This window comes from Panthera onca, chromosome E3 (assembly GCF_046562875.1).
Source record: "Panthera onca isolate mPanOnc1 chromosome E3, mPanOnc1 haplotype 2, whole genome shotgun sequence".
NCBI classification, from domain to species: Eukaryota; Metazoa; Chordata; class Mammalia; order Carnivora; family Felidae; genus Panthera; species Panthera onca.
Genome location: NC_138354.1, coordinates 18,089,766 through 18,114,966, shown reverse-complemented (window position 1 = coordinate 18,114,966; position 25,201 = coordinate 18,089,766). Strand labels below are relative to the sequence as shown.

At 52.0% G+C, this 25,201-nt stretch overlaps 3 protein-coding genes across 4 annotated transcripts; 2 read left to right on the top strand and 1 right to left on the bottom strand.

Annotated features, from left to right (window-relative positions):
- The first annotated feature begins 2,275 nt into the window (after positions 1–2,275).
- BCKDK (branched chain keto acid dehydrogenase kinase) lies at positions 2,276–6,544 on the top strand. Of its 2 annotated transcripts, XM_060649048.2 has the most exons (12): positions 2,277–2,397; positions 2,961–3,344; positions 3,467–3,535; positions 3,627–3,737; positions 4,053–4,100; positions 4,181–4,300; positions 4,382–4,480; positions 4,673–4,746; positions 5,065–5,193; positions 5,285–5,374; positions 5,840–5,998; positions 6,089–6,544. In XM_060649048.2, exons 2-12 carry the CDS (start codon positions 3,150–3,152, stop codon positions 6,231–6,233), a joined length of 1,239 nt encoding a protein of 412 aa, XP_060505031.1. In that variant the 5' UTR covers positions 2,277–2,397; positions 2,961–3,149; the 3' UTR covers positions 6,234–6,544. The 2 variants fall into 2 exon arrangements, with proteins under 2 accessions (XP_060505032.1, XP_060505031.1); XM_060649049.2 differs by lacking the exon at positions 5,840–5,998 and having other exon boundaries at positions 2,276–2,397.
- Positions 6,545–9,280: 2,736 nt separating this feature from the next.
- On the top strand, positions 9,281–20,117 carry KAT8 (lysine acetyltransferase 8). The gene is made up of 11 exons (XM_060649041.2): positions 9,281–9,492; positions 10,823–10,897; positions 10,976–11,151; positions 15,594–15,647; positions 15,748–15,912; positions 16,766–16,855; positions 18,814–18,954; positions 19,052–19,145; positions 19,241–19,391; positions 19,539–19,693; positions 19,947–20,117. Exons 1-11 carry the CDS (start codon positions 9,282–9,284, stop codon positions 20,009–20,011), a joined length of 1,377 nt encoding a protein of 458 aa, XP_060505024.1. The 5' UTR covers position 9,281; the 3' UTR covers positions 20,012–20,117.
- Positions 20,118–20,850: 733 nt separating this feature from the next.
- On the bottom strand, positions 20,851–24,409 carry PRSS8 (serine protease 8). Its single transcript, XM_060649050.3, has 5 exons — positions 23,968–24,409; positions 22,069–22,231; positions 21,536–21,807; positions 21,283–21,449; positions 20,851–21,159 (listed from the first exon to the last, which is right to left on the bottom strand). The coding sequence occupies exons 1-5, from the start codon at positions 24,050–24,052 to the stop codon at positions 20,851–20,853; spliced, it is 996 nt and encodes a 331-aa protein (XP_060505033.1). The 5' UTR covers positions 24,053–24,409.
- Between the last annotated feature and the right edge of the window lie 792 nt (positions 24,410–25,201).

Here is a 25,201-nt window from a genome sequence, read left to right as displayed (position 1 = left end):
AATATATAGTATGTTGTTAGTGATAAGTGCTACAAATAAAAGGTAGAGCAGAGTGAGGGGAATGGAGGTGACTGCAGTTTTGAACAGGATGGTCAGGGTGGGCTTCATTCAGTTAACATTTGGGCAGAAGCTTGAAGAAGGTGAGGGAGTAAGCTATGTGGATATATAGGGGAAGGGTGTTCCAGGTAGAGAGAAAGCCAGTGAGAGGTTCTGAGGTGGAATGTTACTGGTATGTTTAGGGAGCAACAGGGAGGCCAGAGTGGCTGCAGCCAGTGCATGTGGGAGGAAAGGACAGAGAGGAAAGAGGGGAACATGTATTTTAATATTTCTGTAAAATGAGAATAACAATAGTACCTGCCTCAGAGGGCTGTTACGAAGATGAAATTAATACACATAAGGCTCATAGAAGAGTGCCTGGGCAACGGTGAGCTCTGTATTATGAAACTCTAGAGTGTATTTCCAGTTTCCACCGCCGGGTGGCAGCAACGAGTTAAGGCCGAGGGCTGGTCTAGCGCTCAGGGTTAAAAGGGGTGAAGCCCTGCCCAGACGCCAGCGGCATCTGTGCTCCGGTGCACGCCGCGGCCGCGTTGAGCGCCGAGTTCTGGCACACTGCAAGCACTCTGAGTCCTCTGCTTCTCTGCGCGTGCTGTTCCCCACCCCCCCCCCCAACCCTCCACTCTACCCCACCCCCGACCGAACCACCCTTCCTTCTTCCTTCTTCCACCAGCCCAAGCCGTGCCTGCCTCCAGAGCTGAGTGGCCTTCTGGCCCCACTCCAGGATATTGCCACGATGCTGGGAAAGAAAGGATGGGAATGGTGTGGGGATGAGGGGGGACAGAGGAAATCCACAGACTCAGGGAACCTTATCCTCATGGTTATGCCCACCTTTCCCCAATTCCTCAAGCAGGTCAGCCACAGTGAAGGGTCCCACCTCTGCCGAAGTTTAAAGACAGACTTTGGGCTCCAAAGATGTTGCCTGCTTCACTTAACCCATATTAATTTAAAAATTTAAAAAAGGGGCTCCTGGGTGGCTCAGTCGATTGAGCATCCGACTTTGGCTCAGGTCATGATCTCACGGTTCATGAGTTCCAACCCCGCATTGAGCTTTCTGTTGTCAGCACAGAGCCTGCTTCAGATCCTCTGTCTTGCTCTCTGCCCCTCTCCCACTCTCTCTCAAAAATAAATATTAATTTTTTAAAAATATTTAGAAAATACATAACCACGGTAAAGAAAAATCCAATCAGTACAAATCCAAGTACACACAAACACACACATGCTGAAAAGTCTCTCCCCAATCATCTCCTGCTTGAAAAAAGTAATTATTTTTTCACTGTCTTTCTGCATTTGGTTTCACCGACTCCCACTCTCCCAATCACTACTGCCAGAGGGTTCTGTCTAATGAGGAGATTGAATTAAAACCCTCAGTGACTTCTTAGTACCTCAGGACAAATGCAGACTCCTTGCCCTTCATGATCTTGTTCTGGTCACCCCCTTGGACCCTTCTCCTTCCTAGCCTCCACATGGCTGCAGGTATATCCACAGATTGTCCAGGCTATTCTCTGTCCTGCCATACCCTTCCCACTCCAGCTTAGGCTCCTGAGTCCTATTCATGTTGCACCTGTACCAGTGTCCCAGACCCTATTTAACGCTTCCATCCTGTGCAGCCCTAATCAGGATTAATGACACTGAAACTGTCTTTCTCTTTGGGGCAAGGAAGTGTCTACTTATTTGATTCAATACCCAAGCCCCTCTTCTGGCACAGAAAAGTTACCCAATCAGTGTGGCAGGTATGAATGAATAATAGTAACATACCTACCACATAGTGCTAATCCCACACCTGGCATATAAACTCACATATCCACACGACAACCCCAAGGTTGATACATCCTCGTTATACCAACATGGAAACTAGACCATTGAGCAGTTCAAGTAAGTTGTCCCAGCTAGTAAGTGCTGGGCTGGGGTTTGAACCAGCAGTTTGATTTTCCATAAATGAGTCAAGAGATGGAAGGAGAAGGTTGGGACAGCAGGGAAAGAACCCAGGTAGAATTTGCTCTGTGTGTTTTGCATCTAAGGATCTTCCCGCCCTCTCCCATTTCACTCCCAGAAACCCCATTTTATAAAGCAGGAAAGAGAGACCCAGGGCGACCACAAATAACTCCGAGAGACCTGTGGAGGGAGCCGTGGAATTTATTTGGGGGTCCAGGAGCACGGGTGTAGCCGGTATGGGCTGGCTCCAAACTACAACTCCCAGGAGGCACCGGGCCCCCAAAGCCCACGCGACGTCACAGCGGCAGAGGGCGCAGGCGGCTCGGCTAGCCCGGCCGGTGGACTGTTGGGCCGTTTCGCTCGGACCTCGGCCCTGGCCCTGGCCCTGGCCCTGGCCCTGGCACCGCGGTAAGTGGAGCAACCCGCGCCAACCCTGCCTGCAGGGGCTTGGCGGCGCGCGCTCGTAGCCTCCGCCATTGAGCTGGGCTGTGGAGTGCGCGTGGACCGGGATGGCATCTACCATATAGGGGGGATACGGGCCGAACCAAGTGACCCTGCGGAGGGGAAACCCAGACGGCGACTCCCAGGCCGCTACTTTGGGGCAGTTGGGGGGACCATACTGTGTGCCACACATACGCAGACCACACTCGAGGGGTCCAGGTCTGAAGACGCTCAGTAGGGGTCAACCCCGCCCCCTGAACGGGGGTCCCCAGGACCATAGGGAGCGGGGCGTTGTTTTCGGGCTGGACGAGTCTGAGGGTCTCCAACCCTCCAAACACCAGATAGAGCCTCACGTTGAAGAATTGCCTCGGAAAACAAGGTTTACAGGCTCGGCCTGTATGTGTTTGGGAGGTGGTTGAATGGGTGGGCAGAGATTGCCCAGGTCTGATGATACCAGTGCCCACGTGGAGAGATGGTGCCGGTTGTCTGGATTAGGATCTTTACAACTACCCCTTCCCTTTCCCTGACAGATGGGAACTGTTCCCTGGGGACTGAGCTTGTCAGCATCCTTGACCTGCTGTCGCCCCTGAAGTCAGAGAAGAGACCCTGCGGATCCACACACACCCCCTGCCCCGTTTCGGGGTCGTGTCCTTGTATCTGGTCCTCTGCCCCTAGCAGCCGCCTAGTCCGACAAAGAAACAAAGGAGCAGAGCAGAACGATGATATTGGCGTCCGTGCTGGGGAGTGGTCCCCGGAGCGGACCTCCACTCCGGCCCTTACTGGGGCCTGCACTGTCGCTCCGGGCCCGCTCCACATCAGCCACCGATACGCACCACGTGGAGATGGCACGGGAGCGCTCCAAGACTGTCACCTCCTTTTACAATCAGTCGGCCATCGATGTGGCAGCGGAGAAGGTGCGCAGCTGGCAAGAGGCCGGGTCCGGAGCTGGAACGGGTGTCCAGGGAAGGGGTGGAGCTAATGTGGTGGGGGTGGGGTGTTGCAGATCCAGTGCTCAAAGCCCATCTGCCCCCTCCAGCCCTCAGTCCGCCTCACTCCAACCATGATGCTCTATTCAGGCCGCTCTCAGGACGGCAGCCACCTCCTGGTAAGATTTCTGCACCCTATTTCCCTCTTGGTCCCTGGAGCTCTGGCCCAGCCACTCATGTCCTGGCCCTGACTTCCCTCTTCTTTTCTAGAAAAGTGCCCGGTATTTGCAGCAAGAGTTGCCAGTGAGGATCGCTCACCGCATCAAAGGTTTTCGTAGCCTTCCTTTTATCATTGGCTGCAACCCCACCATATTACACGTGGTAAGGTGGTCTCAGGGGGCATGGGTTTCTCTAGAGGGGACTTTAGATCATTGTGCCCACTGCCCAAGGGGCATATTGGGAGATGGGACTAGAGTGGCAGAGACTTGTCTGCCAAAAGGTTTCAGGGCCATAGAAGACTCAGATCCAAGCCTTCAGAGGCCAAAGTTGAATATTCATGGAGGCTTAAAAGGCCATGATGGGGGTTTAAACCAAGTGAATTGGGGTGGATGGCAATTCCCATGGGTAAGCATGGGTGGCTGCTCTCTACCCAGTGCCCACAACATCCCTGTGAATTCCCACACCTCTTCCTTGCAGCACGAGTTGTACATCCGTGCCTTCCAGAAGCTGACAGACTTCCCTCCGGTGAGGGCTGGGCCGGGGTAAGGTGAGGGGCTGAGAGGTCAGGGCTGGAACATCCATGCTTATGACTCTGTGGCCTATAGATCAAGGACCAGGCGGACGAGGCCCGGTACTGCCAGCTGGTGCGACAGCTGCTGGACGACCACAAGGATGTGGTGACCCTCTTGGCTGAGGGCCTTCGTGAGAGCCGGAAGCACATAGAGGTTAGGGGCAGCACAGTGGGCACCCAAGCCTACTGGGGGGCCTGGGAAAGGTACAGAGTTCTGAGACTCCACTCTTTACAGGATGAGAAGCTTGTCCGCTACTTCTTGGACAAGACACTGACTTCAAGGCTTGGGATCCGTATGTTGGCCACACATCATCTGGCGCTGCATGAGGACAAGGTGGGGTGCTGGGATCTGAGACCTATCAGGTGGGGCAGAGGGGACTGAGCCAGGGGCCCCCTTGGGCTGGGGACTGGGCCAAGGGCCTGGGGAGAGGTTTGGGGCTGCTTCAGAGGTCCAAAGATTGCAGGCATTTGGTGGCCAAGGTGTGGGTCAAGGTGCTGCTTAGTCTTGACTTCTTTCTCCTGCCAGCCCGACTTTGTTGGCATCATCTGCACTCGCCTGTCGCCAAAGAAGATTATTGAAAAGTGGGTGGACTTTGCCAGGTGAGGCTAGAACAGCTAAGGGGGTGGATATCTTCCAGCCCAGAAGGCTTGGGTCTGAGCCCTTGCCTAGGGCATGGTCTAGGGCAGGCTTTCTCAAATGTGGCACAATTAACATTTTGGGTCAGATAATTCTTAGGAGGTGTCTCATGCTTGTTAGGATCTTTAGAAGGGTGCCTGGCTTTTACTTAATACAACTCCTAGCTGTGGCAAGCAAAAATGTCTCTAGAAATTGCAAAATTTCTCTAGGGGTGGTGGGGGCAGAAATTCCTCCATCTGAGAATCACTGGTCTAGGTTTGAACCCTTGCTCCTACCTACAGACGCCTGTGTGAGCACAAGTATGGCAATGCCCCCCGCGTCCGCATCAATGGACATGTGGCTGCCCGTTTCCCCTTCATCCCTATGCCACTGGACTACATCCTGCCTGAGCTCCTCAAGAATGCCATGAGGTGGGCTGGCTGGATATGTTGGAAGGGGGCAAGACAGGAACAGGGGTGAAGCTGGGGTACCACTACCTACTGATCTTTCTTCCCTGCATAGAGCCACGATGGAGAGTCACCTAGATACTCCCTACAATGTCCCAGATGTGGTCATTACCATCGCCAACAATGATATCGATCTCGTCATCAGGTTTGCCCTGAGTGGGAGTTGAGCCGGGATATATGGGGGTTCCAGGCACTGTTTCTGACTTGCTCTATGACCTTGAGCCATACCTGCCCCGCCGTGAGACAAGATACTCTTTGTTTCTGAGAATGCCATGAGCTGGATATGAATGGATCTGGGGTCAGCTGGTTTCCAGGGCTCTGTGCTTGTCAGCAACTGAAAGGCCTGGACTGAGGAGTCAGGAGTAACCAGTCCATGATGCTGGCTTGAGAATAAATGTAAAATCCTGTGAGAAGGTACAAGCAACCAGTGGCTCAGCAGAAGTGAGGATGGAAGGATATCACTTATGAAAAATAATGCCTGAGGGTCCAGGTGGACTACATTCCATCTTTGGGTGGAGGGGGCAGGAAGGCTGACTTAGCACTATTTGCTTGGGAGGTAGTGAGCCCCCACCAAAGCTGAGCCAAGCCCATGTTATCAACATCCTGCCAGGATTTCAGACCGGGGCGGGGGAATCGCTCACAAAGACCTGGATCGGGTTATGGACTACCACTTCACTACAGCTGAGGCCAGCACCCAGGACCCCCGGATCAGCCCCCTTTTTGGCCACCTGGACATGCACAGTGGTGGCCAGTCAGGGCCCATGCACGGGTGAGGCCCCACCTGGCCACAATGGGAGGGTGGGGGTCCCCGGGAGACTCAAGCCTCTGAAGCCTCTCTCCTGTCCCCCATCCATTCTAGCTTCGGCTTTGGGCTGCCAACCTCACGGGCCTATGCAGAGTACCTCGGTGGTTCCCTTCGGCTGCAGTCTCTGCAGGGCATTGGCACAGATGTCTACTTGCGGCTCCGTCACATCGATGGCCGAGAGGAAAGCTTCCGCATCTGACCCCACAGCCCTTGGCCTGCTTGCCTGCCTGGCCCGGGATGCACACCCTGCCAGGACCTTCTGGGTGAGGCAGGGTACCACCCTGCTCCACATGCTGCTGCATCTGGGGTCTTAGGGCCCCAAATATATGGAATTACATGGAGCCCAGTGCTGCCCCTCCTCTACAGAGGTCCGCTGCCTCCCTGCCTCCAGGCCTTGGAGGAGAGGAAGTGGGGACCCTTGAGGCCTCCAGCACCAGCTCCGTTATTCTTGTTCCTGGGGAACCCCTACCTTGACTGCTGTTTGTTATTAAAGTTCACATTTTGAATGCCCTCTTGGGCCCCGTGTGTGGGGAGCGCAGGTGAGCTTTGGTTTCCACCCAGTTCTGGTTCCCTGGGCCCTTGGGTTTAATTAGCTCATGTCCTAGTCTCTAACTGTCCTGACAGCCTGGCAGGCTATGTATAGAATTGCCCCCAAATCTCTTGCACATTTGGTTTGGCGGGAGTTGGGATGGCTCTGGCAGTTTGTGCAAAGACCTTTCATTCATTTCACTTAACAAATGTTTCTGGGTCCCAGATAATTTTGAAGGCCCAACTTGGCCCAGCTTCAGGCCTCAGTTCTGACTCTTCCCTTCCTGGCAGTCACAGGTTCTGGAAGTGAAGGTCACCAGACTGGGCAACCTGAGCCACCTGATTCCTGAGCCTGAGTAAGGTTAAAAATACTGCCTGCCAGCTGTGCCTGCTTCTGCAAGGAAAAGGAACACACAAGATTATACCCTGGCAGGTGCCAAGGGACAGTGGGGCATTGGTAGGGAGGGCTAAAGGAAAGGGCTCTAGAGAGCAGGTGGGACCCAGGGGAGGGGAAGACAGGCCTGAAAGTCTGCTTTGGTGGGACTAGTGATGGAGGTGGGGGATTGAGGGGAGACAGGAATTGTATCTGGAGGTCAAATGCCAGGTGGTGGAAACCACAGTGACTTACCAGACTGAAAATCCTGCTGACTGCAGTGCAGGGGGTCAGGCTGGAGTACAGCCAAGAAGCATGGGCTTTTTACTGCAGGCAGCAGTGATCCATGGACAGATTTTAAGCGAGGAAGGGATGTTTCCACTTGGATTTCGTAGAAGCAGATGCTGAAAGGAGGGTTTGTGTCCATGTGATTTGTTGAGAAAGTGCTCTGGTTAGGGAGTAGGGGAAGCAGGAAAGGGAAGGGCAGGAAACCAAACAAGGATGTCATCTCAGGCAAAAGTCCAGAGCTAGTAAGTTTTGCCTTAGAATTGAGGCAAGAGAGCTAAGTTCCACAGTCATTGATGGATTCCTTTACTTGACAATCATTGGTTAATGTCTATGTTGGGAAGTAGGGGTGGGTAGGTGCTTAAACATCCAAACTGAAAACTTTCCTTTTCAGCTTTTTAAGGCAACACAGCTCTATTAGTCCAAGGGATAATTTGACAAAGAGCTTCTGGCTTTTGAAAGCACATCAATCAAAGGTAATCTGGATCTGAAGAGGCAACAAAAAGAGATTCCAGAGGATCTGGGGTGAAGCATCTACATAGTTCTAGAAATAACAGATTTGCACAGTAGAAGGAGGATTAGAAGGAGAATAGTGAGGAGGTTGGTATAGTAACCTGGATCAGGGATTTATAAACCCTAGGTTAATCCTGAACTAGAAAGGAGAGCATCCCTGCAAGATGTTGGGTGAAGTCAAAAGTGAGGCACCAGAACCTTAGGTGGATAGAGTGACAATCTTGAAGATGGGGAGTGGGAGAAGGCATTACAATTTTAATCTTGTCTTGCCTAACTTATTTCTTCATATTCTTATGCAGCCAGACACTTGGCATTCATTGCCCACCTCCAATTCTTTAATTTCCCCAAAGCCGAGTTACCAGCACTTCCCATTGCCATCACCCTCCCCACCTCCCATATGGAACTCCTATTTCTTTTCTTTTCTTTTCTTTTCTTTTTAAAGTTTATTTTGAGAGAGAGCGAGGGGAAGGGGCAAAGAGAGGGGGGCAGAGGTCTGAAGTGGGCTCCACACCACAGCAGAGAGCCCGATTTGGGGCTCGAACTCAACAGCCATGAAATCATGACCTGAGCAGAAGTTCAAGGCTTAACCAATTGAGCCACACAGGCACCCCAAGAACTCCTACTGATCTGCAACCTGAGGCCCCATACACAGGCCTTGAGCATTCCACCCCAATAACCAATTTGAGCTTCTAAGCCCAATAATTAATTTATAAGTCAAAGAAAGTTAAGAGAATGGCAAAAAAACATTTATTGAACACCTACCCTGCTTGGTACTGTGCGACACACTTATATACATAAGGGATACCCTTTATATAGTTATATGGGTTATACAGTTATGTATAGTTTAACTTTTACCGACCCTCTGAGAATGGACATCTTTGTACAACTTACCCAGAGTAGGATCAGAACCCGGATTCCTCACTAAGCCCAAGATGCTCTCTGATATGTCCACTGCGTCTAATTTGTCTAGGGGGCAAATTAAGCCTTTAAAAAGGGCTTAATTCTATGAGAGCAATTTACTAGCTATCCGTGGACACAGCCCTCCTGTTTCCTTCACCGTGAACAAGGACGGCAGTTTCTTCAATCTTTACAAAAGGGGTGATGGGGCTTTAGGTTGGCGGAAGTGGGCAACGCAGAAGTGGGTGTTAATTCCAAGCTCAAAGCCCTACTGCAGGCAGGGAGGCAGCTCTGGCTCCGTCCCGGTACCGGGTAAAGTGGGGGCAGTGCCTCTGGTAATTGGCACCTCCTGGCTTCCTCAGGCACCAGGCCCTTTAAAAAGATCGGGCTGAGTCATCACACATCACGAAGGTCTCCTCTTTCAACTCAGGGTTCAGCCATATTTCTATACGGAAAAAAAAAAATGCCAGCGCGATTGGCACACGAAAGGTCAAACTTGTCAGGGACCGCTAAAAGGCCGCACTAACCAGTGAGCTCTTGCTACGCCACAGGCCCCGCCTTCAAGGCAGCAGCTGCCTCCGCCACGCGTCGCTGACCCGGAACTAAAAGCGCTGCGCGGCGCCGGATTCCAGCGTCATTTCCACTACGACGATGGCGGCACAGGGAGCAGCTGCGGCGGTTGCGGCGGCTACTTCAGGGGTCGCGGGGGAGAGCGATCCCGGGCCCGGGGAGAATGCGGCGGTCGAGGGGACCGCCCCGTCCCCGGGCCGCGTCTCTCCCCCGACTCCAGCGCGCGGCGAGCCGGAAGTCACCGTGGAGATCGGAGAAACGTACCTGTGCCGACGACCGGATAGCACCTGGCGTGAGGGCGGGGCGCAGGGACAGGGGGCGGGGCATGAGGGCGGGTTCTCTGAGGGGCTGACGTTGTAGGGGCGGGGCTTGAGGGAAGAGCGCGGAGTTTCCGCCCCTCCCGGGCACCGCCTGCAAACCCCACCAGTCTGGCTCTCCTGGAACACAAGCAGCTCCCGTTTAATTGTATGTAGAGCTCCCTTTCCACTTGCTTATCCAATCTTAGACTTCATTCCCTTTTTAAAGAAAACCATCGTTCCTTGCTGGTCTCTCTGGTCTCTGCGACTTACTTTTCCATCCCTCTTCTACAACCGCCAGCAGAGGGGACCTACCAAAACACAAAATTGAGCTTCCTTTTTCCTTTTCTTGCCTTAGTTCATCTTCAGAATAAACCCCCAATTCCTTAGAAGGACGTACATCTTTGTGACCTGTGGTTTTTAGACACCCCTAGCAAAGGCCATTGCCAGACTAGACCACACTGTACTCTTTCTGAAGACCACATGCCTTTTACCACCTGTGCCCAATGCTTGAATGTCCTTGCCTTTCTTGTTCACCTAGCTAGCTCCTACTCATCCTTTAACACACCATATCCCTTGTGATGCCATTACTGACTCCCTTCAGGCAAAGTGAGTCCTCCCCTTATGAATGTACCTACAACATTTTCTTCATACCTCAGCTAGCCATAGTATATGTGACATTATGTAGTCATCGTCTGCGTCTTCCCATATCAAAGTGGGAACTTCTGGAGGGCAGGACCTCTTGTGATTCACTGCTGTGTCCTCTCTACCCAGCAATAACACAGCATAGGACCAGACACGCAGTGGTTGCCTTACTCATTTGTTGAATGGTTGGCTAGTTGTCAGGCGCTATGCTACATGCTTTAGAGGCATTAGCTCACCCTCTGAGGTGGGCACTATTAGTTCTGTTTTGTAGATGAAGAAACTGAGGCTCAACCAAAATAATTTGCACTTAAATATAGGAAGTGAGGAGCTAGAATTGTGTATAAACCCAGAGCCAGCCTTCATGACTCCTCAACAAATGAGCAACTAAGTATAGTAAAACAAGCATTGCATTTGGAGCCAGACCTAAACTCAGTTAAATGTTGACTTCTTATTGTTTTTCAAATATGTGAGCCTGGGTAAGCTTCAGTTTTTCATCTGTAAAGTAAGAGTAACAGCTCCAACCTAGCCCACTTCACAGGCAACGATCGATGGAATGGCAGATGTAGACGGGTGATGTTAGCTTGTGTATGTCCCTGGAGTCTGGAAACTGCTCCTCAGTGTGAAGGATTCTTCTTGTTCCAGCCCTGCCTTTCTGATGATCCTATCCTTTTTCTTTCACAGATTCTGCTGAAGTGATTCAGTCTCGAGTGAATGATCAGGAGGGCCGAGAGGAATTCTATGTACACTACGTGGGCTGTGAGTGACTTGGGGCTTTCTGGGCTTGGGTGGGGGAGAGGGGTGGAAGTACAGCACTCTCATGGCCTATCCTCACAGTTAACCGGCGACTAGACGAATGGGTAGACAAGAACCGGCTGGCACTGACCAAAACAGTAAAAGATGCCGTGCAGAAGAACTCAGAGAAGTACCTGAGCGAGCTGGCTGAGCAGCCTGAGCGCAAGATCACTCGCAACCAAAAGCGCAAGCATGATGAGATCAACCATGTGCAGAAGGTCTGGACCCCCTCCCTTTCCCCAAGGCCCCAGGAGGCTCAGCTGCCTCTGCCAACTTCCTTGGGTCCCAGTGCCAAAACCATAGCAGCTCCTGTTTCTTTTTTTTTTTTCTTTCTTCCTTTTTTTTAATGTTTATGTATTTTGGCGGGAGAGAGAGAGGGAGACGGAGGATCCGAAGCAGGCTCTGCTTTGACAGCAGTGAGCCTGATGTGGGGCTCGAACCTCTGAGCCATGAGATCATGACCTGAGCTGAAGTCGGCTGCTTAACCGACTGAGCCACCCAGATGTTCCAGCAGTTCCCATTTCTTAAGCTCTTATAATGTGTAAGGGACTTTACTTATGTTTTGTGAGATACTCTTCACAGGTCAGAAAACTGAGGCTCAGAGAGGGCAAGCACTTGGCTCCAGTCTCACAGCAAGGAAATGGCACACCTGGGACTGGAACTCAGGCCTCCTGCACCAATAGCCTCCTTTGTCTCCTATTTGCTGTGCCACCGTAGACAAAGAATTGAAGTCCGAAGAGAAGGAAGAGAACATATGATATTGGGTGCTTGCTTGCTGTTGCCAAGCACCGTGCTGAGTCCCGTATGTACATAAGGTTAACGCATCCTTCCTACAGTTCAATGCCACAGGAATAATGGTTTCTTTTTGTAGAGGAGGAAGCAGGGTCTGAGAGGTTAGGTAACATGCCCAAGGTTACACAGCTAGTAAAAGGGTGGACTGGAATTAGAATAATAATGGCAAACATTTATTGGCTTGTGAGCCAAAGTTATAGGCTAAGTGTTTTAATACATCATCTCACTGAAGTTTCATAGCAGTCCAGTGAGGTAAGCATCGTTATTATCTCCAGTTTACCGGGGAGGAATAGATGGGTTTAAGAACCCAGTCGGGGGGCGCCTGGGTGGCTCAGTGGGTTGAGTGTCTGACTTCGGCTCAGGTCATGATCTCACCATTTGTGAGTTCGAGCCCTGCGTCGGGCTCTGTGCTGACAAGTCAGAGCCCGGAGCCCTTTTCGGCTTCTGTGTCTCCCTCTCTCTCTGCCCCTCCCCCACTCACACTCTGTATCTCTCTCTCTCAAAAATAAACATTAAAAAAAAAAAAAAAGAACCCAGTCAGGAATTAGACTTGCCAACTAGATTGTCCTACTTCAGGGCACCAGCCCTTAATCATGACTTTGACATGTCCTAGAAACTTGGGCCACTTGTTCCAGAGTCTGGGTTCTTTTCACCCCTGCCCCTGGGGGATACTTTTCCCCCACTCCGAGTCTCAGTTTCTTTTTGTAAAATGGGGAGTGCAGATGAGTCCAGGGCTTATTGAGATTTCAAGGCACTTAGACATTCATTACTTTCAGCCAGTGAGATTTCATCCTTCTGCATGTTTGTTGTGTGCTTTGGGGCAATGTTTTTCCAACTGTGGGGTGCAGGTTTAGTAGATTGCCAAATTAGTTCAGTAGGTTGTGACCAGCGTTTAAATTTGAAAATGAGAGAAAGAGGGGTGCCTGGCTGGTTCAGTCGGTAGAGCATGCAACTCTTAATCTCAGGGTCATGAGTTTATGCCCCGCATTGGGTGGAGAGATTGCTTAAAAAATAAAGATAATAAAAAAATTAAAGGAAGGAATAGGATAAGATAGAAAATGTCAGAGTACGTTGTGCCTTATCAAAGGTAAGTATTATTTTTGAGAAGCACATAGAGATACACATATATGTATACACAAACAGGTCAACTGGTTTACAGTGCTAACTGCTCTTCCTGTTGGGGGTTGTGAAAAAAAATTTTGAAATCCCTGAACCAGGAAGACCTTCAAGGTCTAAGGCAGCACTGTCCAATTGATCTTCCTGTGACAAGTGGGAATGTTTAATATCTATTGTCTGATAGAGTAGCCACTGGCCACATGTGGCAGTTGAGCACTTGAAATGTGTTTGGTGTGGCTAAGAATTAAATTTTATTTAAATTTAATGAATTTAGGGGTGCCTGGGTAGCTCTGTCAGTTAAGCATCTGACTTTGGCTCAGGTCATGATCTCATGGTTTGCGAGTTCGAGTCCTGTGTCAGCCTCTGTGCTGCCAGCTTAGAGCTTGGAGCCTGCTTCAGATTCTGTGTCTCCGTCTCTCTCTGCCCTTCCCCTGCTCGCGCTCTGTCTCTCTCTCTCTCTCTCTCTCTCTCTCTCAAAAATAAATAAACATTAAAAAAAAAATTTAAACAATGAGTTTAAATAGCCACTTGTGGCCAGTGGCTCTTCCGTTGGAGAACATAGGTCTGAGTATCTCTTAGTTCCTCGACCAGGTTGCACTAGCAAATTAAATCTCAAAAATGTACCTCAAAGCTGATGGTCAGCAGGGTGGATGACAGTAGGCCAGTGGTGATAAATTTAGAGGATGGATAATCGGGGAGTTAATGAGCCAGGTTCTTCACAGCTTAATTAACGTTGAATTCTAAATAAACTGCAGCATTTGAAAAAGTAGTGTTTTTGTATTCTTTAATGCATTTGCAGAAGAGGATTGTATTTTGTGAGAGCTGGGAAGTGGGTTTTTAAAGACGCATATGAGGAAAATCTTTCTTCCCTCATCTTTGCAGGGGTTAGGCTCGGGGTTGGACAAACGAGGGGCCTGTGCCTGACAGTGCTGAGTACCGGTTCTGTAGCCTCACCTTTCTGTTCCTTAGTTTCCTTTTTGTGCAGTATGGATAATGAGCACTCTTGTCCCTGGTTCTTTGTGAGGACTAAATGAAGTAATGCCTATGGAGTGCTTGGCACTTGGAATAAATGGCAGCTGGCTATCCCCAAGGGCAAGTGACCTCACCTCTCCCTGCCTGTTTACTTCCCTGTAAAATAGAAATAAGAATGCTCTGTTTTAGGGTGGCTGAAAAGGTTAAATGAGGCCATACAGGCAAAGTGCTTTGTGGAAGGGGGTCTGGGTAAAATGCTGGCTCCTTTCTCCTTTCTCAACTATAGGGCAAGGCTGCTATCTCCTCTAGTGTAGGTTATGGGCCTTCTTGGATCCCCCCTTCATTGTTAGGCTGTGCTTGCTTTGCTTCTACAGAGTCTGGCTTAGGAATAGGATGTGTTGTGAGTGTGACATGACTTTTAGTCCCTGCTTTCTAAGGACTTGGAAAATAGGGGAAACCAATTGGGGGCAGTTAGAGGGGATTGTTGTTAACCACTGCATTCCCAACTTGAGAAGGAGAGGGCATATTCTGTGTCAGAAGAATCCAGTCCAGTCTCCTGGAGGGGGCAGGAAGGGTGCAAGGCCTTGAAGGACAGGAAAGAGCACAGTAAAAACAATTACCCATGATGGCTCATAAAACTGCCTCATCTCACACTCACCTGGCTTACGCTCTGTTTGAGGTTGAATAAGCATTTTTTGGCAGAAAGAGGAGAGGAAACTGCATGTGCAAAGGCACGGAGACCTCAAAAAGAGAGTTATCGATAATGTAGATTTGAAGGGGCTAAGACTGGAGGCTGGGAATCTGCAGGGGCTTAGGTAATTGTCCAGACTTGAGATGGTGGCAATGGCTATTTGGACTTGGGCAGAGAATTCCAGAGAGCGTTCAATTGCACAGATGTCAAGGAGGTAAAATTCACAGGACTCGGCCGTAAATTGAATGCCAGCTTCCTGAGAGAAGGAGTCTTAAAAGCAGACCAGGGGCACCTGGGTGTCTCAGTTGGTTAAGCATCCGACTCTTGATTTCAGCTCAGGTCATGATCTCATGGTTTGTGAGTTCGAGCCCCGCATCAGACTCTGAGCTGGCAGTGTGGAACCTGCTTGGGATTCTCTCTGCCCCTCCCCCGATTTCCCCTCTCTCTCTCTCTCTCTCTCTCTCTCTCTCTCTCTCTAAAATAAATAAAAGCACTTAAAGAGCAGACTTGCTATTGGTCTTGGACAGTTGGACTGAGGGGATGTGCCCAGTGAGATGGGGACCCCAGGAGGACGAATAGGTTTGTAGGGAGCACAGGTTTAGTTCCTTTCTAGACACCTAGGCACCTATGGGAGTGACCCATGGGGCAGGCAGCTCCCTGGATCTGGTGCTCAGGAAAGAGGTCCAGTCACACCAGGGAGTCTAGTGCCAGTTCCTCCTGTTTGCACAGAAGACAAGATCCATTACTCACCTGCCTCACGACAATTTTGGCAGAGCTGGTTGATCCCCTTGTATAGCTGAAGGTTTTAGCCCAAGGAGACTGGAAAGAGGCCTGATCCTAGCCATGTTCATCTGGCAAAAGGTCTAAACTCGGGCATCACGGATGTGTGGGTGGGCAGGGAAAGTGAGAGAGAAGCTTGGCCCACCCGGCTTCAAAACCAGATAAAACAAGTCAGCTGTTCATGTGGTTGTTGTCATTCGGAGGATGAGGTCTGGAAGACGGGAAGGAAGCACTGGCTTCTGGTTCAGGGGAGGGACGGCTTGACCTCCACTTCTGTTCACCTCTGTCCACTGCTCTGTCCTTGCCCAGACCTATGCGGAGATGGACCCCACAACAGCAGCCTTGGAGAAGGAACATGAGGCGGTAAGCAGGGGCAGGGCTCCTGCCTGCGGGTACCCCCTCTCCCAGCTTTCCTTGCTCTGACTGAGCCATCCACTGCCCTGCACTCCCACGTTACCCACAGATCACCAAGGTGAAGTATGTGGACAAGATCCACATCGGGAACTACGAAATCGATGCCTGGTACTTCTCACCGTTCCCCGAGGACTATGGGAAACAGCCCAAGCTGTGGCTCTGCGAGTACTGCCTTAAGTACATGAAATTCGAGAAGAGCTACCGCTTCCACTTGGTGAGACTGGGCCAGCCGGGTCTGGTGAGAGAGGCAGGTGTGGAGGCGAGGACTGCTGAGGCTGCAGCGATAGGGAAGAGAGACAGGTCCAGAGGAGTCGAGTACAAGGAAGAGCTGCCCGTGGGTCAAGAGACCTGGGTTCTAGGCCTGGCCTTACCTTTGCTCGAGTGACCTTGGCCAACTTGCTGCCTTTCCCCAGACCTCAGTTTCCTCTTCTGTGGAATGGGGACAGTAATCCCTGCCCTTACCACTTCTTCAGGTCAACCCAAACACCACATGTTAATCAAGGCCAGCGCAGTGCCAGGTTCCTCAGTGCAAAAGAGGAAGCGAGCATAGCCCCTGAGCAATGGGACTGTAAGGTGTGGACAGATGGGAAGCATTGGCGGGGAAGAGGGGGGAGCTGTGGGGGGGGTGGGGTTGGTGTGGGGGTGGGTGTTGCCGGGGGCTCGCATCACTAGTGCAGCAGGGAACACTAGGATATTTCCCAAAGGGTGTAACCTGAGGCAGATGTATGCATTTTAGCAATCACCATTGTCATGGATAAGAGCGCTGGAGAGTCCTCCAAAGCCAGGCTGCTCTGAACTTGAAACCATCTAGCTGTATAATATTCAAGCCAGTTATTTAGCCTCTCTGGGCTTCTTCATCTATAAAATCTATAAAATAGCCTATAAAATAGGCTCTGTCTCCTCAGGGAGTTGGGAGGATTCCTTGACATAGGTGAGGTATGGAGCCCAGAGTCTGTAGATGGGGAAACAGAAGCAGAGACCTGTTGGAAGCCACACGGGCTTGTATGGGTGTACCTAGCAGAGAACCTCGGGGTCTCAAGCTTTTGTCTCCCCATCCCCACCCCCAGGGGCAGTGTCAGTGGCGGCAACCCCCAGGGAAGGAGATCTATCGCAAGAGCAACATCTCCGTGTACGAGGTGGATGGCAAAGACCACAAGGTGAGTTAGATGGCCGAAGTGCTGTGGGGAGGTAGGGAGAAGCACTGGCACCTCTTGGATGATCCTCGTTGTCACCAAAAGGGTAGAAGCCAGTCTTGGGACAAGCCCCCACCGGGAAAAGGCCTGTGGGATCATGCTTAGCCTTGGTAGACACATGGCCCTGTGGTGTCAGTTTTGGGGACTGAGTTTCTGTTCTGTCCCTGAAGACTTTTCTCCTGATGGGTAGCTTAGTACTGGGCAGTTTTGACACCCAGAATAGACTGTTATGCCGGAGGGTGCTTTTAGAAGCGCTTTCTCTTTCTGCCTGAAGGAAAGGTTTCTTTCCTGGGAGGAGACTGCTTGGTGTGAGACTTTCTGCCTGAGACCAGTGTGGCTCTGACAGCTGAGTTCCTGGTTTCTGGCAGAAAGACTTCAGTGGGGGAGGGTGGGGCCTTTAGGGTCTGCTTTGCTGCAATTGAGAACCTGGCCTTTACCTGGTCAGTCTGGGAAGGTCTCACTAAGTGTCCCTGTTCCCATGGAAGGGCAGTAGAGTGTGAGGAAGAGAGGGCAGGCTTCTGAGTGGCTCCTGCTTCAAATTGTCCTGTCATTTAGTAGCTGACCTTGGACAAGTTACTTAACGTTGTTTGTTCCTGTTTCCTCATCTATAAGATAAGAGTCATGATAATGTTTACCTAATAGGGTTGTTGGTGGAACAAATGAGACAGCAATGGCAAGTAGTTAACACTGTGCCTGGCATCAAGTAGGTGCTTAGTAAACATGGGCCTTTGTTACTATTGGTGACCTCTTGGGCTCAGTCAGCCTTGTGATAAATAGCTTGGGGAATATTAGCCCTTAACCTGGCCTGAGTCCCCTGCTTTGCCTGAGCATGAACAGGGGGTGTGGCACAAAGGGCTCCAGCAGGAGGTGTGGATGTTCTTTCTAGCTCTACCCTTGGTTAACTTTGAAGCCTCAGGCAAGCACTGCCCCTTCCCAGAGCCTCAGTTTCTTCCTAAGCAAAGTGCACTAGCAATGCTGGGCTTCACAATTGTTGGGTCAAATAAGAGTGGGTGTAAAAGGTGTCCTAAATCAGTGGGCCTCTTGATCTGTGCCACGAAGCCACCCTCACGGTCTCATTGTCCCTTCCGATGTCGGTCTCTAGCCTGAGTGGGTATCTGGGCCTCAGCAGAGTGTGGCCAAGTGGGCAGACAGCTCAGGCTTTGGAGTCAGGCTCAAAGCTCACCCATTCAGCAAACATTTACCAAGCACGAGGCTAAGCATGAAGCTTGGTGCTTGCTCTGAACAAGACAGAACTCATATACCAGTTTGAATCCTGCTGTAGCACTCAGCAGCTGTGGGACCTCATGCCAGCCATAGCTCCTCTGAGCCTCAGTTTCCCAATCTGAAACATAAGATTTAATGTCCCTGAAGATTGAACTCCTATTTAGCACTTAGAAGTGGTAACTGAGGGGTGCCTGGGTGGGTCAATCGGCTAGACTTTCAGCTCTGCTTTCAGGATTATGAGTTCAAGCCCTGCTTTGGGGTCCAAAGCTGGGCATGGAACCTATTTAAAAAAAAAAAAAAAAAAAAGGTAACTGAATGGGGCACTTGGCTGGCTATTGGTGGAGCACGTGACTCTTGATCTCAGGGTTGTGAGTTTGAGCCTTATGTTGGGTGTAGAGATTACTTAAAAATAAAATCTTTGGAAGAAAAAAAAGGAAAGAAAAAAACAAAAAAAGAAGTGGTAACAGATTAATCTAGCTCTCTGGTTTTCAGTTTCCCTGTCCATCAGAAAATGACGGTAAGACTCCTTCCAATTCTAAATATTGTGAGGAGCCTGCTTCTCACTGGCCTGGCACTGGCTGCTCTCTAATGCCTGGCACTTGCATAGCAGGGTGGCAGCCACAGCCCAGGCCTCGGTGGACCGAGGTGGGAGCGTTGTACCTGCTCCCTGAGCCTGCTTCCACCTCCCCACTCCTCAGATTTACTGTCAGAACCTGTGTCTGCTGGCCAAGCTTTTCCTGGACCACAAGACGTTGTACTTCGACGTGGAGCCCTTCGTCTTTTACATCTTGACTGAAGTGGACAGGCAGGGGGCCCACATTGTTGGCTACTTCTCTAAGGTGCTGGGGTGGGGAGCCCGGGTTAAGGGAGGGTGGGGACTATGAACCAGAAAAGGGACTGAGCCTCCCCAGAGGTCCTGACCACACACCCCTGTAGGAGAAGGAGTCTCCAGATGGGAACAATGTGGCCTGCATCCTGACTCTGCCCCCCTACCAGCGGCGTGGCTATGGAAAATTCCTCATTGCTTTCAGTGAGTGGTTCCTGACCTGTCAAGGAAGGGGCAACTACGGTGGGGGTGCCACCGCAGGGCCGGGTCGTCAGAATCCTTCTTTCCACCACTGCCAGGTTACGAGCTCTCCAAGCTAGAGAGCACAGTAGGCTCCCCTGAGAAGCCACTGTCTGACCTGGGCAAGCTCAGCTACCGCAGCTACTGGTCTTGGGTCCTGCTGGAGATCCTGCGAGACTTCCGGGGCACACTGTCCATCAAGGATCTTAGGTGAGGGCCCTGGAACCCTTAAAGAGGAACCCTTAGAAGAATCTAAGGTTGGCCATGATCTTGTCTGTCTCCTTGTCCCCTTTTGCTGTCCCAGTCAGACCCCACAAGGGAACTCTCCCCAGCAACTACTCCAATCCCTTTCTGCAGTCAGATGACCAGCATCACCCAGAATGACATCATCAGCACCCTACAGTCCCTCAATATGGTCAAGTACTGGAAGGGCCAGCATGTGATCTGTGTCACACCCAAGCTGGTAGAAGAACACCTCAAAAGTGCTCAGTATAAGAAACCACCCATAACAGGTAGGGGGGCGGGGGCTGCCCAGGTTGTGTGTGGTAGGGGGTAGGTGTTGAGGAGCCAGAGCTACCTTTTTGCTGTCACATGATCCCAAACTAGTCTGACCAGCTCCCAGGACTGAAGCCTGGGGCAGGCTAGTCATTCCCAGGCTTCCCTGCCCCCTTCCCAGGACTCAGTCTGCCCTTGTTCTCACCTAGAGGTGATACCTGGCCTGGGCCCAGAGGCCCAGCCCTGCCTCTCATGTCTGTCTCCCCACAGTGGACTCTGTCTGTCTCAAGTGGGCCCCCCCCAAGCACAAGCAAGTGAAACTCTCCAAGAAGTGAATGGCCTGTGCCCCTGCTGCTGGACCTTTATCTCCTTGTCCCCTAGCCTGTAAATATGTACAGACCTGTTTCGTCATTTTTTAAAATAAAGTAAGTTCTGCCAGTGGTTCTGGACTTTGGAGGTGGGAGGGAGAGGCTAAGAGCTGATGTTCTTTGTTGCACGCCACACACAGAGCCAATTGTGCTCAAAACATTTTACTCCTTGTTCTTTCTACCCCTCACCCCAGATCCAAGCCCAAGCCCAGTTCCGGTGGGGGCTCAGTCCTCCGGAGTCTAGGAGTTGAGGTTCGAGGAGGGCATGGCAGCCAATGGGGCAAGATTGGGGCCTTTTCTGTTCTTGAAAACATGCTGCCCAGAGGCAGTCCCCGCTCAGAATACAGGAAGAAGGTGAAGTGATGGGGCTCATCAGGCAGAACTGGTAGGGTGCTAGAGCCAGTTCTTTAGCAGCAGTTAGCTGGGCAGGTACCCAGTTTTCTAGAAACAGGGTGGGGAGCCTTGGCTCATTTTCATAGCTAAGGGTCCTTGGGGGCTCCATAGGAGCCCAGTGAGTAGGGTTGTGAACAGTAGGTAGGGGTGGCTAGAGGTCCTAGCCAATACCACAGGTAGTAAAACACCTGACTGTGGACCGTAGTTGCAAAGAACAAACCCAGAAGAGTGGGCTCAAAGGTCAGGATAGTGCCCTGGACTCCCACAGGGTTCTGGGAGGAAGGAGTGGCTTAAGCCAGTCCCAAGACCCAAAAGATGTCAGGGAAGGGCCAGGTCCATTCCTGGGCCAGGCATCTGTCCTTGGGGGCAGTGTGGAAGTCCTGGAAGCGGGGTCAGCTCTCAGGATGACTAGCTCAGCAGAGGAGGCCCAGGGTCAGGCCTAGTGGCAGCAGAAGGATGAGCCCCAATACGGCCTGGGCTGGGGCAGAGTTGAAGGCCTGGTGGTTGACACAAAGATGGCCATCGGGCTGAGACTCCTGGATTTGGGGCACCACACGAGGCTGGAGCTCTGTCACATGATAGTGAATCCAGGAGGCATAGCTGGAGGTCAGAGTGTACACGCCAGGCCTGTTGGGGGCCCCACAGGCATCGCCCCAGCTCACAATGCCTGCCAGGTACCAGAGGCCCCCCACAAGGCAGGAGAGTGGGCCCCCAGAGTCACCCTGAAGAAAAAAGTCATACAGTAACTGTCAAGACTAGGCCCCAGGCCTCCAGTCATCCACGCCAGCCCCATCCGGCCCTCATCTCCCAAGATGCGCTCGTCTCACTGGAACCCCTGCATTTACCTGGCAGGCATCCTTGCCCCCCTTCACATAGCCAGCACACAGCATGTCCTGCTGGATAAAGTGGGGCTCCTCAGGTTTGGCGTCAATGTTGTACAGACAGTTACATGTCTCTCGGCTGATCAGTGGCACCTCAAGTTGCTGAAGCTGCCGGGGGGCCAGGAGGCTCACTGTAGGAGCAAAAGATGCTTACCTGGGGCCTCCTACCCTAAGTCAGGCACCCCTCCATGCCTCTAGGCATCAGCGCCCACCTCACCTGAGGGCGCAACGTGGCCCCATCCGGTGACAGTACATTGGAGGCCATTGGGGAAGGAGGCGTTGGCTGCAGGGAGGCAGATGGGCCGGATGTAGCGGGAGAAGGTGACAGGGCTACTGAGACGGAGGAGTGCAATGTCACCCTGGGAGCCCTCCTGGTGGTAGCTGGAGTGGGAAATGACCTGTGCCACGGTGCGGACCTCGGCCTCAGGCGTGTAGGAGTCCAGCTGGTGGGCCCCAAGCTTTACCTCATAGTCTTCCTTGACGTGCTCCCTGCAGGCAGAGGGGCCAAGGCTGAGACCCAGGAGACCTCTCCTAGTTCCCTGATCCCTGTGGGCTTGTTATATCCAACCCCAGATTCTGATCCCAGACTGCATGCTAGTTTTACCCTGTGACCTGTCACCTCTGACCTTCACTGCTGACTGATCCTTTCAGACTTTATTGATACCCCTCGAGCCAACCCAAGAATCCCAACCTCTGGCCTAGACTGATCCACCTTTGACTTCCCCGCCATGCCCACCACCCAGCTGGTACCTTGGGAAGCAGTGAGCAGCTGAGAGCACCCACTGCTCAGACACGAGAGAACCACCACACGCGTGGGTGCCATCGTAGGTGATGCTGACCTGCCAGGGCCACTGGCCAGCGGCTGCACTGCTACCACCTGTGATGCGTGCTTGGGAGGCCACGCCGCAGAAGGCTGCCCAGGGAGGAAGGGGAGGGGGTCAGGTCCTTCTGGGGCCCCCATACCAGGTCCTCAGCCCTGCCGTTCCCCATATAGCCCAGACAATCCGGTTTGGAGCTTGGGAAGTGAGTTCGCAGGAGCCAGCCACCCCTTTGTCCTTGCCCCACTGCTCACTGGGCATGGTTAGTTCTGCCCCCTTACCACCCTCATTACCTAACCCAAGTTTCATGTGCCTTCCTTTGTCTCAGATCCTCCTACCTTCCATTCAGTCCACTCCTTACAAGTCAGGAGATCTGTATAAACCACAAATCTGATCAGGTCATACCTCAGCTTAAATCCTCCCCAGGCTCCACATTGCCCTTAAGATACATTCTCTACCTTCCATGGCACTACCATTTACTCCAGCCATCCCTCTGGACATTTACACTGGGCCACACACTTGTTTGCCTCTAGACCTTTGCTTATCCAGGTCCCTCTGCCTAGAATACCTTTCTTCATCCCCACTCTGCTATGCAGACCTATTTGCCTACGGAGACCATTCAAACGTCAGGCACTCCTTAACCTGCCCTGAGCCTGCTGGCTGAGTTAGACAATGCTGGAAGCTCCCAGGGCCCATACTTTCCCCAGCACTGCCCCATCACACAGTCATGATGGTCTATGACTGTTTCAACTGCAGCAATCTGGGCATTCCCTAGTGACAGGGACTGGAGCAGATCTCCTTGTCCCCAGTGCTGAGCACAGGGCTGGACACACAGAGTGGTGGATGTGTGTTGAACAAACAACAGGGCTCCCACACTGAACATCTGGTTTCCAGGACTGCCTCACCCCCACTGAGGCTGCCGTTTGGAGCAGGACCCAACAGCCTTTCACAAAGTCACCTTCCCCGGAGCAGGGAAAACTGCCCAGCCAAGCTCCTCCTTCTCTCCTCATAATAACTACAATAGCTACTATTTAGTGACTGTTCAAGCAATGCCAGGCTGGGAGAGGGCTTTCACTTCTATCTCCATGACTCCTCACTGGGCCCCAGGAGACAAACATAACCAACTTCCATTTTTGAGGTGAGGGGACTGGCCAACGATACATAGCCAGTAGTATCTGGTGAAGTGGGAATTGAAAACCAGACTCCGAGTCAAGTGGTGAGCCTTAGAAGAAAGGAAACCTCTGGTTCATTTTCCTCAAAGGACCCACCTTTGGAATCAGATCTGGGTGTAAAATCTCAGCGACACCTCTTATTGGCTGTGTGCTCTTGGCTAAGTCACTTCACTCTCTACCTCAGTTTCTTTCTCCGAAGAATTAGGGCTCTAATCCCCATCTTTCAGTACTAATGGGGGGATTTACATAAGGTAATAAGAGTGGGTGAGATGGCCCTATAGAGAGGGTCAGGCACTCATGAAACACTCCATTGGAATCTGAATCCCGGTTCCCTTCCTTTTCCCCTCCCCCATGCAAGGCTCACCTTCCTCCCCATCAGCTCCTGGAGGGAGAGAGCAAGAGGAAAGGGTAAACAGGAAAGACCAGAGTTCCCAGGCCCCTTAGCACCTACCACTTCTCCAGAGGACGGTCCTCCCCACCCCCTTGACTCCCCGGAGGCCGAAGCTGAAGGGAGAGACAGAGGCCAAGATCTAGGGAGGCTGAAGCTGGGGGATTCTTGAGCCCAGGATAAGGGATGTGCCCAGAAAAAGATTATAGCCTCAGTTTACGTGCACCACCCCTTCCCTGAGCCCCACACTCTCTGACCCACACATACTCACCAAGACCGGACCGGAATAATCCAAGTAAAAGCAGAATGGCCACAGCCTCCAGCTGTCTAAGTCCCAGGCCCGCCCTGTGGGCCATGGCCCAGAACCAGGGCCCCTGGGGAGACACCAGGCACCCAAGGGAAGGGACCTGGGGTTGGTTTCGAAGGCAAGATCCAGGTGTCGGGCCCAGTGGGAAGGGATCCTAGAATCCGCGCTGGGAAGGGGGAAGAGATGTCCAAGGCAAGAATAAGGCACAAAGGCAGACGTTGGGGTTTCCGCAGCTGCCAGTGAGGACACGTCTCCCGCTCGGTCTGGCTACGTGGAGACCTTCCAGAGTGGTGGATCCGTGGAGAAAGGCACCTACCTGCCTGCCCCTCCCCTAGCCCCGCCCTCCTCACTTAGCTCCGACAGCTTTTGTTGCCAACACAGTCCTAAATCCTCCCAGACCCCTAGGCCCTGTGTGTGTGTGTGTGTGTGTGTGTGTGTGTGTGCGCGCGCGCGCGCGCGCGCGCGCGCGAGGAGGGACTGGAAACCCCTGACAGCTGCACTCCTTAGAGTGTGACCCAACTGCCGTTTGCCCCAGGTCTTTCAGGTCTCCCAGACCAGTTATGTCCCCCAGGGCCTGGCCCAGCCTTTGTTGTCCTGGGGCCACTGTGCTCCTCCTTTCTTCCCTCCTTCAGCCTGGTATCTGAGCTCAGGACACCTGGGTCTGCCCTGGACCTGCCGTTTCAGGCCCTTCTATACAGCCTGCGGCCTCCTCTGTGTGTGGTGAGGTGTGGTGAGTGCGACTGGCAGTGCCAATCATCTCATAAATATTTCCTGAGTGCCTACTATGTTCCAGGCACAGGAGACAAAACAGACACCATCTCTGCCTTCGCTGAGCTCACAGTGAAGTTAGAGGTAACAGCTTTGAATCAAATAATCACATAGCAATTATAGAATAATTTCAAGCTAGGCCCTCTGATAAAGAAGAACGGGTGCTCTGGGGGCCTGTTCACAGAAGCCTGACGTAGGCTGGCATAAAGAAGGGTTCCTCAAGAAGGTGCTGTTACAACTGAGGCCAGAGGAGCTATGAAAGAGTGTTAAGGCAAATATGGGAGGAGAGTGGTCCAGGGAAAGTCTCAGGTGGAGGGTGCAGGTGGCACAGGTCCAGGAGAAGAAAGCCCATGTGACCAGGTTGGGGTCAGGTTTATCCTAAATCAGTGTATAAGTCTGTGGACAACTGGGCATGTGTGTTGGCTTCAAG

Bases quoted from the DNA above. Each gene is read 5' to 3' on its own strand.
- BCKDK (XM_060649048.2), top strand. From the start codon at position 3,150: ATGATATTGGCGTCCGTGCTGGGGAGTGGTCCCCGGAGCGGACCTCCA. The intron at 3,738-4,052 runs GTAAGGTGGTCT...TCTTCCTTGCAG, and splicing joins ACCCCACCATATTACACGTG to CACGAGTTGTACATCCGTGC. The intron at 4,301-4,381 runs GTTAGGGGCAGC...CACTCTTTACAG, and splicing joins AGAGCCGGAAGCACATAGAG to GATGAGAAGCTTGTCCGCTA.
- PRSS8 (XM_060649050.3), bottom strand. From the start codon at position 24,052: ATGGCCCACAGGGCGGGCCTGGGACTTAGACAGCTGGAGGCTGTGGCC. The intron at 22,232-23,967 runs GTGAGTATGTGT...CTCCCTGGGCAG, and splicing joins ATTATTCCGGTCCGGTCTTG to CCTTCTGCGGCGTGGCCTCC. The intron at 21,160-21,282 runs GTAAATGCAGGG...TTTTTTCTTCAG, and splicing joins GGGGCAAGGATGCCTGCCAG to GGTGACTCTGGGGGCCCACT.
- KAT8 (XM_060649041.2), top strand. From the start codon at position 9,282: ATGGCGGCACAGGGAGCAGCTGCGGCGGTTGCGGCGGCTACTTCAGGG. The intron at 15,648-15,747 runs GTAAGCAGGGGC...CGTTACCCACAG, and splicing joins TGGAGAAGGAACATGAGGCG to ATCACCAAGGTGAAGTATGT. The intron at 16,856-18,813 runs GTGAGTTAGATG...CCCACTCCTCAG, and splicing joins TGGATGGCAAAGACCACAAG to ATTTACTGTCAGAACCTGTG.